The following is a 15909-nucleotide window of genomic DNA, read 5'->3' as shown; positions in this document are numbered from 1 at the left end:
CACTCGTGCTATTCACCCACCTTTAGGTGAATCCAGTAGTTGGCCTCTTCATCTTGCCTGTCTGCTGTGCAGGGAGTCCTTTGTGGAGTTATTGTTGTTCGATTAGTTGTAAATTCCAGAGGAGCTTTACAGAGGCTCACCTGACACCACCATTTTGATCAACCTCAATGTGCTATTTTGATCATACATATCTGCTTTCAATTGTTTATTTAATGGAGTGCAGTAAATTAGAGAATTTTTTTTTTCTTTTTTTTTTTCTTTTATTAAATTTATTGGGGTGACAATTGTTAGTAAAATTACGTAGGTTTCAGGTGTACAATTCTGTATTACATCATCTATAAATCCCATTGTGTGTTCATCACCCAGAGTCAGTTCTCCTTCCATCACCATATATTCGATCCCCCTTACCCTCATCTCCCACCCCCCACCCCCCACCCCCGTTACCCTCTGGCAACCACTAAACTGTTGTCTGTGTCTATGAGTTTCTGTTTCTCATTTGTTTGTCTTGTTCTTTTGTTGTTTTTGGTTTATATACCACATATCAGTGAAATCACATGGTTCTCTGCTTTTTCTGTCTGACTTGTTTCGCTCAGCATTACTCTCTCAAGATCCATCCATGTTGTCACAAATGTTCCTATATCATCTTTTCTTACTGCCGAATAGTATTCCATTGTGTATATATACAACTTCTTTATCCATTCATCTATCGAAGGACATTTTGGTTGTTTAAAAATGCATTTTACTTTGGAATACATGTAATATGTGACATTTTGCATTAGAAGTTGCAAAGACATATGTGGAGACTTAAAAAAGAAAGCCCTTCAACCAATTAGGTATTGTTACCATTACATACATACCCTTACAGGAAGGCCTGTCACTGGAGTGCCTTATTTAAGCAGAATTTGTATGCCTATTTTTTCAGAGATATTGTGAAAGTTTTTTTCTTCTATTTTAAATAGTATTACAGTAATTTTCTACTTTCTAAGTATTCATCAACTAAACGTAGAGGGATATGGCTCAGACACACACTGGGTGTGACACTGAGGAACCAGTCAGTTATCAGAGCTTATTCTGATAACCTAGACCAGATAATCCCATCACTGAAACCAGACGTTGAATGTATGTGCTCTCTATATTGTTGAGTATAGTGATGATGATCAGGTATGTATTTACAAAAACTTCCCTACCTGTGTTACAGAAAATAGAAATTATTGATGATGAAGAAAGTGACATGATAAGTAATTCTGAAGTAGAACAAGTGAATTCTCTCTTGGATTATAAGGTAAAAGTAATTTCAAATTGTGAATTCTAAAACTCACAGACACAGATAACAGTTTATTCATTACCAGAGGGTAAGGGGCTTGAAGGATTGGTAGAAGAGGGAAAAGGGAGTCAAATATGTGGTAATAGAAGAACTGACTCTGGGTGGTGAGCACACAATGTAATATATAGATGATGCATTATATAATTGTACACTTGAAACTTATATAATTTTACTAATCAATGTTAACCCAATAAATTTAATTTTAAAAATGTGAATTCATTAAGAAAAGCTATTAAATAAGGAGGACTTTTACAGTACTTGTGTACTGGTTTATTTCACTGCCATTTGGTAAGTAAAACATCCTGGGGCTCCACATCGACTCCCTCTGCAACTTGGATATCAGTCAGGGTGATGGGAATTTTAATTAATTCTGGCTTGTTCAGTGGTTATGGTTATAAGCATAGAGGTTGCTGAGTGGGAGTAGCTATTGATGGTGCACAAGAATGTGGGGCAGTGAATATCGGTGGTTAATGTGAAATTTATGGCAATGCTTTTTAGTATATGTGCTGCCAAAGCGAGCACAGGCAATGCTTTTTTTAAAGCTAACATTCTTTCTTTTTTCTTTTCTTTTGGCAATGTTCATTTTTAAATGGTGGTAAAGGGGAAATTTTTTCCAGATTTTTTATTTGCTAATTTTATCTTGTATTGCAACTTCTAAAGATCATTTTTTTGTCTTTTCTGAATCTTTTTATTTAAGTATAGTTGGTACACAATATTATATTGGTCATATTAGTTTCAAGTGTACAATATGATTCAACATTTTTATACCTTATAATGTGATCACACCACTAATTCTAGTAATCATTTTTCACTGTGAAAACTGATCACATTATTATTGATTCTACTCCTCTTCCCCTTTTCACCCATCCCCCACCCTCTCCATTCTGTTAACCGTACCTTTGGTCTCTGTTTTTTAGTCTGTTTTTGTTTTATTTTTGTTTGTTCATTGTTTTGTTTTGTTCTAAATTCCACTTGTAAGTGAAACCATACATTATATTGAAGACCATTTTTTAAACATAATTGTATACCTGTTTTAGAAGTTTGAAAACAATCCCTAAAGCAAATACCAAATGAATATGAATAGAGATGACCTTTTCTTTGTTGTTTTTTTCAACTACATATTTTATTTTTACCTATTTATTTATTTTTAATTAAAGTTTATTGGGGTGACAATTGTTAGTAAAGTTACATAGGTTTCAAGTGTACAATTCTGTAATACATCATCCTTTTTAAAATGGCCCTTGTTATTAAACTGAAAAGCTTACCTTGACAGCATGCCATGCATAATTTTGTATTTATTAAATCTTGACATAAGTTATCAGTCTATATGTTCATATGTTTTCTACATAGATGTGTAATTGCTTTCCCTTTGTTAATCAGTATCCTATCTTAGAAGATAACTTTGGGGTCTTCTGAGGTTTGGGCCACACAATCATTCTTCCCATACACAAAAATTCTTTTCTTGGAATATCATAAGAGTTCAAAACAGAGACTAGTACTTAGATATTAAGAGAAACTAATATTTAATCAGAAAAGACAACACTGTCATTTCCTCAAATTTTTTTTGTTTTACTATAATTGAAAGTTATGCAACAGATTCTGTTTTCCAAATGATCATAACATGTCAGACTTTAAAATATTGAATGTTGTAAACACAGAAGGAAATTATCTTTTGAAATTTATTTCTGAGTGTCAAAGAGCACAATATAATCCTGTATTTAAACTGTATTTCCAACTAATAAAATTATAAAGTTGTTGGTTCTGAAGTACAAGAGATCATTCTAATCTCTCCTACATGATCATATAATATTTCTAAATGCCTAGTTCAGGATTAAAGTGGCTCTGCAAGCCACCATTTGGCACAGGCTATGGAAACTATAGATGAGAAGACTGGATTACACAGCCATGAAGTGTGCTCCACTTAGCACTCAAACAGTTCAAATAGATCTGGGCCCAGAACTCTGAGAATTCTTTCTAGAACATTTCTGCTCTGGTGTTCTAGCCCACTAGAGAAGGTTTGAAGTGGAAGACCAGGGCAGAGCAGAAAGTCCAGTCCAGAAATGTTAAGTAACATTTTCATTGAAACCTAACCGACAATTAATGATCCAGTGTTTTCCATTGCTGTGGGAACAAGAGGTCCTTCACTGCCCTATTAGGCATACCTTTTATAGCACATCAGCATCCTGCATAAACTTTTTTAACTCAAAAATTAGCACCTATATATAAAATATATGCTTTATAAGCATTATTAAAAATATTTCAGTTCACCTCATCTGTGACTTTTGTTACCTTAATTCTAAAGCAAGTGTAAGTGAAACCTCATATAGCAGTTCACATTGCTGATTTCAGGATGTTGATTTAAAACAGCCTTATCAGTTTGGAAATTTAATATTTCTTCAGAGACATTATTGTACTCTATTTGCATACACGTTAGTATTCCTTGTTTTGGGATCAAAATCATTTTGTTGGTTTCTTAAGCATATTCATCATAAGCTTCTTGAAAGCAGAGACCTTACTTATCTGTGTGTTATCTGTGCTTAGCACATTGGTGTCAAGAAACTAGTTCCGAGTGAGTGAATAAATTAAAGTATTCTTGGAAATACTTTTAACATTATTGTGTAAGTACTTGTTTATATGAAATCAGTTAAGACAAGAAGCTGGATCATTATAACTTTTTTCCCACACTAAATTAAACAGTATCCCATTATTCTTGGGATTCATTGTAAAAAAAAAAACCAAAAGAATGTTTCTGATGTGCATTTGATAATTCTTGCTATGCAACCAGCAATGTTCAGTTTTGACATAGTGAAGTTTCTGATTGAAATATATTCCTAGAAATCCATATTGCTAGGAGTTCTACCTAACCCAAAATGCTTATGAGACAAGTTAGTGATCTCAGTCCCTGAGGCATGAGTGACTATATCATAAAATAACACCTCAGGCTTGACAGCCATTAATAGTCTGCTTAGGGATCAAAGCTCTTGTTCCATAAAGCCTTGAATGTTCCCTACAATCAACTTGGAGGAGATTTGACAAACCTTACTGGGAATGTAAGGAAGATTTTAACAAGAAAAATGAGCTAGATCTTGTCTTCTGAAATTCAGTGACTGATGTTAGCTTACTAGGCTCCTCTTACAAATACTCCATTTACTTAGGGAAATCTCTAAAGCACACATAAAGTACTGCCTATAATCTAGGAAGTGTTTAATAGATTTGCAAAAAGCAAATCTAAGAAAAAAATGTCTGCAATATTAAATTATCTTAAAGCTGTTTACGTTTTTCAAACATTCCATAAATACTGTGGAGGAGGAATATTTGCATGAGAAATTAGAGATCTGCATACCAAAAGATGCCTCTTGACTTTTGCAAATGTGAATTAATGTTTTTAAAATATTTTTAATGGACTGTGAGTGCAGCTCATAAGGACTATGCATTCAAAAGAGACATTAAGACAGTGATGATAGATATCTCCACTATTCAAGAAGATTTCCTGGTCAGCACTTTACTATTGTTCTGACAATGAATGAATACTAAAAAAAACAACCTTAGAATTAGTCAAATGTATTATGGCAAGAGCATGTTGAATTTTATTATAATGCTTACTGGTAACTTAGATTACTGTAGAGTGCCTTTGGATAGGAATTTAGCTTGAATCGTCATTTGGAGATGATTCACTTGATATTAAACGAGCTGAAAATGAAGCAGTTTTATTAGGTTAAAAAAGTTCTAAACTGAGCTGATAAAATAGTTGATGCAGTAAATGTGTCCATACATTGAATGTGATTAATACAACTGTATCCTTTCAACTGAAATAACAAATATGCCCGTAGAATTAACTAATTTTAATGTCTTTTATAAATCTTTTTGAACAAATGTTAAAGTTCCTGCTGTGCTTTTTGAGACCAATTCTCCAGCTGCACGGAATACTCAAAACATATTTTCATGTTTATTTGGCAAAGGGGCTAGGTAAAAATTATTTTTTTTATTTTTAATCAGGTTTTTTTTTATATATAATGTCCGCACAATAAAATTTACCTCCTTATATAGTTAGATGAATTTTGAGAAGGGGACACACTTGTGTAAGCGCAACTACAATCTGTTGATCTATTGATGATCACTTGTGTTGTTTCTAGTTTTTGGCTATTATCAATAAAGTTGCTATGAATATTCATGCATGTCTTTTTGTGGACATGTGTTTTCATTTCCCTTGGGTAAATACCTGAGTAGGATTGTTGAGTCAGATGGCAAAAAATAGTATGTTTAATTTTATAAGAAACTGCTGAAACATTTCTCGAAGGGGAAGTACCATTTTACACTCCCCACAGCAATGTATGAGACATCTAATCAGTCCAGATTCCCACTAGTGATGTAGATGATTTCTGAGTGTGGGCCGGGATCATGTCTCGTGAAGCCGAAGAATGGAAACATGGACCAGAGAGAGGCAAAAAGTTTTAAAAAGAGGATAGTTTATTAGAGGCAGGAGAAGAGGTTGCAGCTCCAGAGCGGGACGGGGTCCCTAATGGGAGGGTGCCCCATGACTGAGGTAAAAGCTCTTACTTTTGTACCTTCCCTTGCCTGTTTGGGGAAGGGGAGCTGTTTGGAGAAGGGAACTTGTTTAAAGAAGGTAACTGATGCCTTCTAATGAAATTCGTCTACCAGGTTGTTCTGCTTGCACATCTTAAAGGAATTAGCAACCCACTCTTTATCTATCAGATCTGCTCATTTGTCAGGCCAAAAATGAATTTTATGATTAACCTCAAGGCCTTGTTACATTATGTCCTGGAGTGAAGGAGTGATTTCAAAACCTGTAGTTTTAGGATATGACTGTCTTTGTTTATTCCACCAGGGACCTCCCTGTCTACTTAGGGACATGCTAACAATTGTCCTGTATCACTAGCCCTTGTTATTTGCTATTGTCAGTCTCTTTAACTTTAGCCACTGTAGTATGTTTGTAGTAGCATCTTATTTTGGTTTTAATTTGCATTTCCTTAATGACAGATGTATTAAGCATTTTAATGTGTTTATTGTATCTTCTTTGATAAAGTATGCGTTCAAATATTTTACCTCTGTTTTATTCTGTTTCTGGTCTCATTGCATTGTAAGAGTTCTTTATGTGTTCTGAATGCAAGTCCTCATCAGATATGTGAGTTGCTCATATTTTCTCCCAATATGTGGCTTGTATTTTTATTTTCTTAACGGTATCTTCCGAAGACCAAACATTTTTTTGGTGTTCTTTTTTAACCTTGATGAAGTCTTTCTTTTAAGTTGCATTCTTTTTGTGTTCTCTTGAAGAATCTTTGCCTAACCCAAGGACACCAAGATTTTCTGCTCTGCTTTCCTCTAGAAGCTTTATAGTTTTAGGTTTTACATTTAGGTGGATGATCCATTTCTCGTTAAATTTTGTACATGATGTGAGGTAAGGTTTTATGTGGGTTTTTTTAAAATATAGGTTGTATATATCCATCCTTTTGCCAATAACACATTTTCTTGATTTCTTGATTACTGTAGCTTTAGTAGTTAATCTATTCAGAGCACTTTTATGGCCATTATCTTGTTTGAGACTTATAACCCTCAAAGCTAGACTTATCAAAGATTACTAGTATTATATCCACTTTACTGATGAGTAAACAGAGTTGCAGAGAAGTTAATTGGACTGCCCAAGTTTACACAATTCTCAGTAGTCTTGACACTAAAATCCTCTCAAATCCTAGTCTACTGTTTTGGTTTCTTTCTTTCTTTTCTTTCTTTCTTTCTTTCTTTCTTTCTTTCTTTCTTTCTTTCTTTCTTTCTTTCTTTCTTTCTTTCTTTCTTTTTTTACCTACACAACTATGGTAGCAAAAATAGTGAAAACTGGGTCTAAAATTTGTGGTATACAGTGGTATATTTGGAGATATTTTCTGAATAACAGACTCCTACATAAAGGCAAGGGGGTGCTCAGCAAACTAAGTCTTAGTAATTATTACTTAGTCTTACTAATAATTTCAGTCTCTCCTTGGTACATAATAATAATCTTTTTAGTTCTCAGTATTGAGCTTTATGAATGGTACATTCAGAATTATTGCATCTGCAATTGCTCTTTACTTGGGGTTAATTGGGCTCTCTCTATTCTTAATCCTAATCCAAATGCTAATTAGGTTTAATATAGGAGGAGTTTTTCCAAGAAGGGAAATGTTTCTTGATTTTTCTCTTACTGGAATTTATTTGTTTGGATTTTGACCTTGCAAATTGTTTTCTGTTGGTGATTTGCTTAAAAGGCAGGCTTTGAGTAGCAGGATAATTTCCTTCTGTGCTTTACATTTCTTTCTGCTAAAATTTTATCTTCTTTATTGTCCCCTAATTTGATTGCTTTTTTAGAATTTTATTGTGTATCAGCCATGTACATTCCTAGGTTTGAAGAAGGTAATTATATTGTTTGATATTTTCTTCAGAATGAAGAAGTCAGATTCATTGAAAACGAGCTGGAAATTCAAAAGCAAAAATACTTTAAACTTCAGGCATTTGTTAGAAGCTTGATACTAGCTATGAAAACTGACAATAAGGAACAACAGCAGGTAGGTGCCAGAAGAGAATAGTAAACTGTAATGTATCATCTTGAAAAACAGCATGTCACACTTGGATTTTTCATATATATGTATATATGTGTGTGTGTGTGTATATATATATATATATATATATATATATATATATATATATTTGTTTTTGTTTTGTTTTATTTTCATACTTAATTCCTGCTTGTCATCAAGGAAGGATTTGTTACTTATGACCTTTTTCAGCACAGTTTTCTTGAGAATACATATTCAGATTTTGTGTGCAACTTTAGTGGAAAATCAAAATAACTGATTAGCATACTTTAATTCCAAATTCACCTTAAATAGGGATTTTTAAAAAATTAATTATAAAGAAATTCTCAAAATGTTTATAGAGAGCTACCTTAACTAGTGAGGCACATATTTGGGGACCTTTTGTGAATGAAAGAGGTAAGGCATTTATTTGCCTCTCTTTCAGATTTCAATTACCTTCTAGCCCCTACTAGAGTTTGCAAATGTTCAAATGCCTTCTATTTTATGATATGTAGCTCACCACTAAAAATGTGGAATTACTTTGTGAAATTCTTTGTGACCACAGTTCATCATCTACTTTTCTTAATTTAACTAAAGTATTTGATTCATCTACCCCAAAGATGAAATGTAGTATCTTTTGTTTGTCACTGTGGATTTTTGTTTATGAATTCCTCCCAAATTATATTTTCTGTTTCATTTTTATATGAAATTTGTGTGATAATGTGTTAAGCTTGTTAAAAATAATTTTAGAATCATAATAAATGTTCCATTCAATACTAAATGATATCAGATTTGCTTCTGAGTTGTATATGGCTATGTTGATTCCTTGTCAGAAAAGTTGAATATGCATAGTATGTCACACAGGTAACCATTGATTAGGAAACAGGCTCAGAGATTTTTATTCAGCAAGGAATCTCAAAAGCACAAAAATCCGTCCCTTATGTCCAAGCAAGCCTGCACATACCACCCCAGCCATCTCCAGGGGAAAAGATTAGATTCTTAGCATCTCAAAATTCTCCTTTTTTAAAAAGAAAAAGTGAAAAAGTCTTTATATGTTTAACTGAAGTACTGAACCACAAAATTTAAACTAAAATAATTTACTCATGAGGCTCAAACAAGCATGTATATTATGTGTCCAGTTTCATGAATTTTTCTCCCCCGTGCCACACACACACACACACACATTCCAAGACAGTAGTCTTCAGTTACCTTTGTCAGCTTTATTTAAGCTTATTGCTTTATTATGTGAGTTGTGCATATTCCATGGCATGTTGAAAATATGTTTGTTTTTTAGGAACCTAAACTAAAGATTTTACAGAATAAGGTAGTGGTCTTGAACATGGTCCCAAGGGTACTGTAAATTTTAAATAACTGAAAAAAAAAAAAAGTTAGGTCCAACCATAGGAATAACTCACAGTGTGGTCCTGGTCCCAAAAGTCACAGCATGGTTTTGAATTCAGAGTTATATGGCCAGCTAAGTAACAGTTGTCTATGTCTCTTGACATCTAGGAATAACACACAGATTGCATTTTATTTTCTAATTCTAACCTTACCCCTGGCTTCATTCCTTCCCTAAGACCACTAACAAATAAGTAACTACTGTACATTTTACTTTTCTCCTTCTCTTATACTTTTCTTCTGATAAAGACTAATCACCTAAGATATGGACAAAATGTTAGCTGAGAAAAAGAGAAAGTTATACAAAAATTGTAGTGAAAGTCATAGCCTATATAATTAGCACCCAAATAGAAACTACTGATTTTCGTAGTTGATATTGGATATAATGGATCTCAAAACATGGTCTCAAAATACAGAAGACACAAAAATTATTCAGGTGATGTCTTAAATTACTGATTTAACACTATGAAATACTTAGAGGTTTATTTCTAGGAATTAATTTTTATTCTACTTAATAAAAGAGAATTAGTGTGTCATTGGCTTCTCATTTTAAAAATATATCATGTTTTTCCATTAATCGTAATTTGGGTAAATTGAGTGAGATGAATGGTCCATGGAATATTTTGCCCAAATGAAGCAGTCCAAACTTTAAAAATATATGGTACTGTCTGACTGAAATATTATATTACCCAAAGGTTTTTATTTTTAATCAATAGCCATTTTAAGATAAAAATAATGTTGCTAGCTCTGTACTAAGTCATTACTTATGATCTTTCTTCCCCTGATAATTCACTATGTGATCCTAGCCAGGTCAATTGCCTTTCTTGAACTTCAATTTCTCCATTTTGCAAGGAAGGTAAGAATGATTAACATTATGGAACTTGGCATTCACACCTTAGGGCCTAGAATAAGTGTTATAGAGACTAATGATATATTTGGGAAATGCTTTAATCTCTTGGGAAGAGTGGTATTATATCAGATTCTGAAGACAGATTGATGCAGAACTTGTAGTAAAGAAAGTTAATGGTGTTAGTATCTAAGAAAAAGGCAGTTCTAGCAATTGGCATACTCCAAAGATTTGTTCAGTGTGCCATTGTTGCAGTCCAGTAAGATACTGAAAATAAATTGTTTAAGTAGACCTTGTGCTTAGTGCCCTATACTTTAATATACTCAGATATTAAAGTTTTCCTATTTTATACTATATTCATTTTTCCAGTCAACTACATGAAATGCAAGGACAAAGAAATAAATAATAGTGCTTCTTTGATATCAAAGTCTCCTCACTAGAATTTAGAATGTCATTTAGTCTGTTCATCTACTTGAATTTTCAATACTCTAAGCACATGTTCAGTGAATGTTCACTGGAACATTTTGCCCTCTCTAATATAGTTTCTTCATAGTTACAAAGTGAACTAAAGCTAGTGATGTATTTCTCATAAACTAGGATCAGCAAATGTCAGCAAAGGCTTTGTTTCACCTGAACTGGTTTAGTGGTAAACAACTCTTCTGGAAGAAAATGTCGTTGTGTCCTATTATTGCAACCTAGCACCTTAAAAAGCATGTAGTACATCTATGTAACTGTTTTGTAAACACTCTCAGTTTCAGCAAGAAATTCATGAACTATTTAATAGTATAAAATAAATAACAACTCTTCTTTTCAGAAGGAGTTAGTCTTTCCTTATGTAGCCTGACAAAAAGGAGAAAGTTTCTAATCTTGCCTCTCTGCTATAAGAAAAAAAAAAGTATAGGATTTATAGCTGCCACTTCTTTTAATAAAGAGAATAGGAGAGTACTGTCTTATTTCAACAGTGTATTTCATATGTTCTCCAGCATGCCATGTCTTTCTGTCCCTTAATTAGGTAATGGCAAGCATGCATCTCTTTCTGTTCCCTTGGTCCTTGTTTACCACTGCACCCAAAGCCCACACTACAAGTAATGATGTCTAAAAATTGCCCAGATATGCTACATGATTTTTAGTATTGGTAGCAGCAAATCAGTCATTTAATTCTCAATTTCTTATGGTCAAGTGGGCATCAGCACTGTCAACCATATAAAACTTGATTAATCATTTATTTCTTTAGTATGGATGCATGTTCTGCAACTCCAGGTAAAACAATTACATGTGGCAAAGCTTAGTTCATGGCTCTTGCTTATCTTAATTACTCCAGTAGAGAAATGAGCAGCCCTCTAGGTACATCATTACACAGTTAGAGTCACTGGTTCAGCTGTGCCCTGGTGGGTGCTTAGCCATCTGTAGATATATGGGCATAGCCTGAGAAAAGAAGAAAAATCTCTTGGTCTTTTCAAGTTTAGTCTAAAGTAAAATAGCTGAACTTCTTTCTTAACTGCTAAGTTCTTCTTCCCACTGAAATACAAAATAATCTTTTGTGAAATGTGTTGTTCTCTAAAGACAGCATAACTAGGCAGGAATATTTTAATAAGGAATATAATTTTAAAGCTCTTTAGCAGTGATCAGTGAACACTCAAAACTAGTATGGAAATCATTTATCTCAAACACTTCAAAGCACTTGGTGCAGAATAGTTGTTCATTTCTCTACTGATTTTGCTTTTGTCTGGTGTTCTACTCTACATAATCCACACTCTCAAAATCTAGTATTTTGTTACTTCCTTAATAGGGTATAAATAATTTTGCTTTAGGTAAGATATTGTATAAAGTCCTGAAAGGAAAAAAATGTGCTCCTTTCTCTAAATCTGTCAGAATAAATCAACACGAGAGGACCACAACTATTAACATAAAATTGGAGAAAAAAAAAATATGTCCACATACTAATTCAAAAAAATTGATTTTTCTGACTCAGGCACTGCTGTCAGATTTACCTCCTGAACTAGAAGAGATGGATTTCAATCATGCCTCGCCGGAGCCTGATGATACCTCATTCAGTGTGTCTTCTTTATCAGAGAAAAATGCCTCAGACAGTTTGTGATGGGGGGGGCGGTATATGATACAGCTTTTTGGCTGCCTAACAGGTGTGCATTTCAAGATAACTGCATTCTGTTGCCCCAAAATGCTTCAGTTGGAAAAACATATCATTGAAACCACATATTCTGTGAAGGATGGACAAGATATAATGGCTACAGTGCAAAAAATACATGTGAAATTTAAAAGCATTGTTTGAGAGTATTTTCCAAACTGGTAAACTGATGGAACTCTGGGAAAATAATTGTATTTAATTTTGAGCAGTTTAGCTATGAAATGCATAATGTCGAATTTCTGAAAAATTTTTGTTTGGTTTTATAGAAGAATCTTAGTTTTAATAATAGTTTTCACCAAACACACAAAAATAAATGTATAACAACATTACTGAAGCTTAATTATTGTTTTTGTAGCCATTACATCTTCTTTCTTTCTCTCTCCTTCTCCTAACATACACTTTTACTCAGGAAAGTGGACTGAAAATTGAAAACAAAACTAAAAGTGATTTAAATTAGCCTGGATGAGTCTTGGGATTTATTTTTCAACCCCTATAAAAATTTGACTTATGCTAATGATTGAAAATTGAAGTGATTACTAGTATATAATTGTAAATTGTTGGTGTTCTTCCATTATCTAATCCAAATGGTTTTTTTTTGGGGGGGAAACACTATGGAAAAATAATTCACTAACATGAAGTCAAATAAGTTATTAAGTGTACAGAAACAAAATACTGTAAAAGATTAGTCTCAATGGAAATTCTTCATTGCTGCAAATGACAAATATTGATAAGATTCACCTTCTACTAGTAAATTTGTGTAACTGAGTTAGATGAAATGTTGCACAAATATTTCAAGTTTATCACCATCTTCATAATATTTTTTTTCAGTTCTTACATTTCATGAAACAGGAAGTCAAGGTAAGCCATTAAGATTTTTCTAAATCTAGTCACTCAGCTTTGCCACAAAATTTACCTCATTTCCATGTGAGGCTTGTACAGAGCCATCAGCCAAGGATAATATCCAAAAAAGAGTTATTCTACTTCAGTTATAAATCACTCTCCTCTGGATTTCCTGGAAACTATTCTGTGAGTACTCTCCTAAAATGTGCATGCTACCCAGTTATTCTATTAGAAGGTACCAAATGACAACACACTGTAGACAGTTCTTTGCAGACCTTCCCTTCCAGGGTACCAGATGGCATTACCAAGATCTATAGAAGGAAAAATGTCAGTTGCTCCCTGAGCAGACAGTGTCATATATTTGTGAGTTGGCAGTGTGGAATTATGTCGCATGGTTAAATTACTATCTATATATAAAAGATTAATGAAGTAGCTTAGATGGCTCTTTTGGCCATCAAGTTTCTGTCAGATATTTAAGTAACTTGTAAGTTAAACCAATTTTTATCTTGGCATTCACAAATACCAACTTAGAAATGCAGAAAGGCACTCGTGAATGTCTTTGACTTTGAAATTTCCCTCCCCCCATGCACAAATAGGTAAGGTTCATTGATAATCCTTCATTTTGTCAGCTATTTGTTTCATTTAATATTGCTGCCATCCTACTTCTATGGTTCTTTTATTAACAGAAATATTTCAGTTGTTAGATATGCTCCCCTTTAGCTGACAGCCATATGGTTCATTGCAAACAATGTTTAGTACTCCTTGTTGACAAGCCAAATTCCATTCAGAGAGTAGACTGCTGAGTAACAGAACCTCAGATATTAAGATTAAATTTATTAGTCACACCAGTTCATCCATGAGATAAAGAGTCCCTACTATATACAGCAAATATAGGTAGCATGAACAAATTCATAAGGTAGCATGAACAAATTCCAGGCCTTCAAGTCTCTCCTGAGATCTCCATCCTAGTCATTGAGTTTATCTTTAAACTCCAATTTCTTCTGCTTCAGTTTAAACCCCTTTTTAGTTGGTTCTTGTTACAAAGTAAGGATAGACGATTCTCTCCTACATCTTTCAACTCGATGTATTTAATTGTCACACCTGAGCTAAATTAAATTATATTCATTGACCTCCTGCTATATGGACATTGGATTTTGATTCTTCAGCAAGCCATAAACTTCAAGACAAATTATATTTTTTCTGTTTTTCAGGGATATTAATAAAAATCATTTAATTAAAAAGTTTAATAGACTTAAGGATTCTGCTAGGTGTGATTCCTAGAAGGTATCCTAGTGTACAATTTTGAAAGAAAGCACAGATGATTTCCTTGTCCCCGTTTAAAGTTCTGTTAAAATACAAAGTGCATAAATCGTAACAGTACACTTAAGAATTTTTGTCTTGGCATTTGTGTTTCAGCAGCAGAATTATTTATTTTACTGCCATGGGACTTAAAACATTTCTAAAATGAAATGTGCTTGTTCTATAGCAGGAACCAAAGCAAATAGCTGTATCCAGAATGAAAAGTCATAATTGGCAGAATGAAAAAGATTTCAAGGTTAAGTATTTTATAAATCTATTATGAAAAAATATACATATTTTCACACATATAGATTAGAATTGATTTTGAGACATTTTAAAGCAGGAAAAATATCAGTTTATGAATCCTTTTGTGAACATCTTCATGAGTGGGGAGAAAAACCACTAGTGTTTTTTTCTATAGGGCTTTGACACAATATTAAAGCAGACCACGCTATCTGAACTATGTCTCACAAAGACAGATGCCAATGTGAAAAACCTTTTTTTTCTCTTGACTATGCTTCAATATCTGCTTTCAGCTTAGGATAGCCAACCAGTTTCTAAGCAGAAAATGTGTATCTAAGAGCATTTACCTTCCCAAATAAGTATTAAAATACAAAACAAATAAGGAACTGAAGGTACCTTCCTAATTTCAGCCAAGCTAAAATTATTCACAAGAAAATGAGAACTGCAGTTATCCTGGAGAATAGGAAAATTAACACACACAAGGAAAACTTGAAAGAAAATTGGCCTATTCATGGAACCTGGGGATGTTTTGTTGTAAGGTCAGTTATAGCAGCAGGACTTTGTACTACCATTGCAATCATATGATAGAAATGTTTGTTATCGTTGGAGAAGAAAAGGCTACAGCCCAGTCGCATCCTGTGCTCTGTATACTACCAAGACTTCAAAAGGTGTCCTAGAGGCCATTTCTCCAAAGACAACAACATCTATTTTATGGCACTTTCATAGTCAGCAATCTGTACATTTGTAGGCGAATACATAAGTTGTGTATTTAAAGGAATTCTAGAGTCTAAGATTGACTTTATTGCCCTTTCTGGGGGGAGGGGGCATTTAACCCCTTTCCAAGGAATAGTTTCCTCATCTTAGCCTGATAGCTTATGATCATTTTTAAGAGACATTCTGAACATTTTTACTGCTATCCTTCCTCCACATTGTAGTGATGGTATACCAGGAATAATGTCTATTAATATATATATATATATATATATATATATATATATATATATATATATATATATATATATATATATATTAGATTTTCATTCAGATCCTAAAAATGCCAAATTCTGACAGATTAGCCTTTTAAGGGAGTTATATATAAGAACCGTAGTACCTAAATGATGAGTAAACGCACTTATCTTTGAAGTTGGTGTTATCCTTGGCAGACAGCACTGTATCATGCTCTTCACCAAGCTACACTCTGGTGATGATATAATATAACTTGTGAGCCTACAGTCAACATACCATTGCCCAA

At 33.4% G+C, this 15909-nt stretch overlaps 1 protein-coding gene across 3 annotated transcripts in view; it reads left to right on the top strand.

The window, feature by feature from the left end:
* The window catches only part of HDX (highly divergent homeobox), a 198619-nt gene extending 183011 nt beyond the window's left edge, over positions 1–15608 (top strand). For 2 of the 3 annotated variants that reach the window (XM_074323748.1, XM_019717595.2), the window contains 3 exons: positions 1199–1282; positions 7753–7875; positions 12102–15608. In XM_074323748.1, coding sequence (XP_074179849.1) covers positions 1199–1282; positions 7753–7875; positions 12102–12227 — 333 coding nt within the window. In that variant the 3' untranslated portion in view covers positions 12228–15608. The remainder of the gene's footprint in view (positions 1–1198; positions 1283–7752; positions 7876–12101) is intronic. The other variant, XM_074323747.1, reaches the window with a different exon arrangement.
* Positions 15609–15909: the final 301 nt, after the last annotated feature.

This window comes from Rhinolophus sinicus, chromosome X (assembly GCF_036562045.2).
Source record: "Rhinolophus sinicus isolate RSC01 chromosome X, ASM3656204v1, whole genome shotgun sequence".
Lineage (NCBI taxonomy): Eukaryota > Metazoa > Chordata > Mammalia > Chiroptera > Rhinolophidae > Rhinolophus > Rhinolophus sinicus.
The sequence above is the reverse complement of the archived record's forward strand: the minus strand, read 5'-3'. Positions and strand labels throughout refer to the sequence as shown.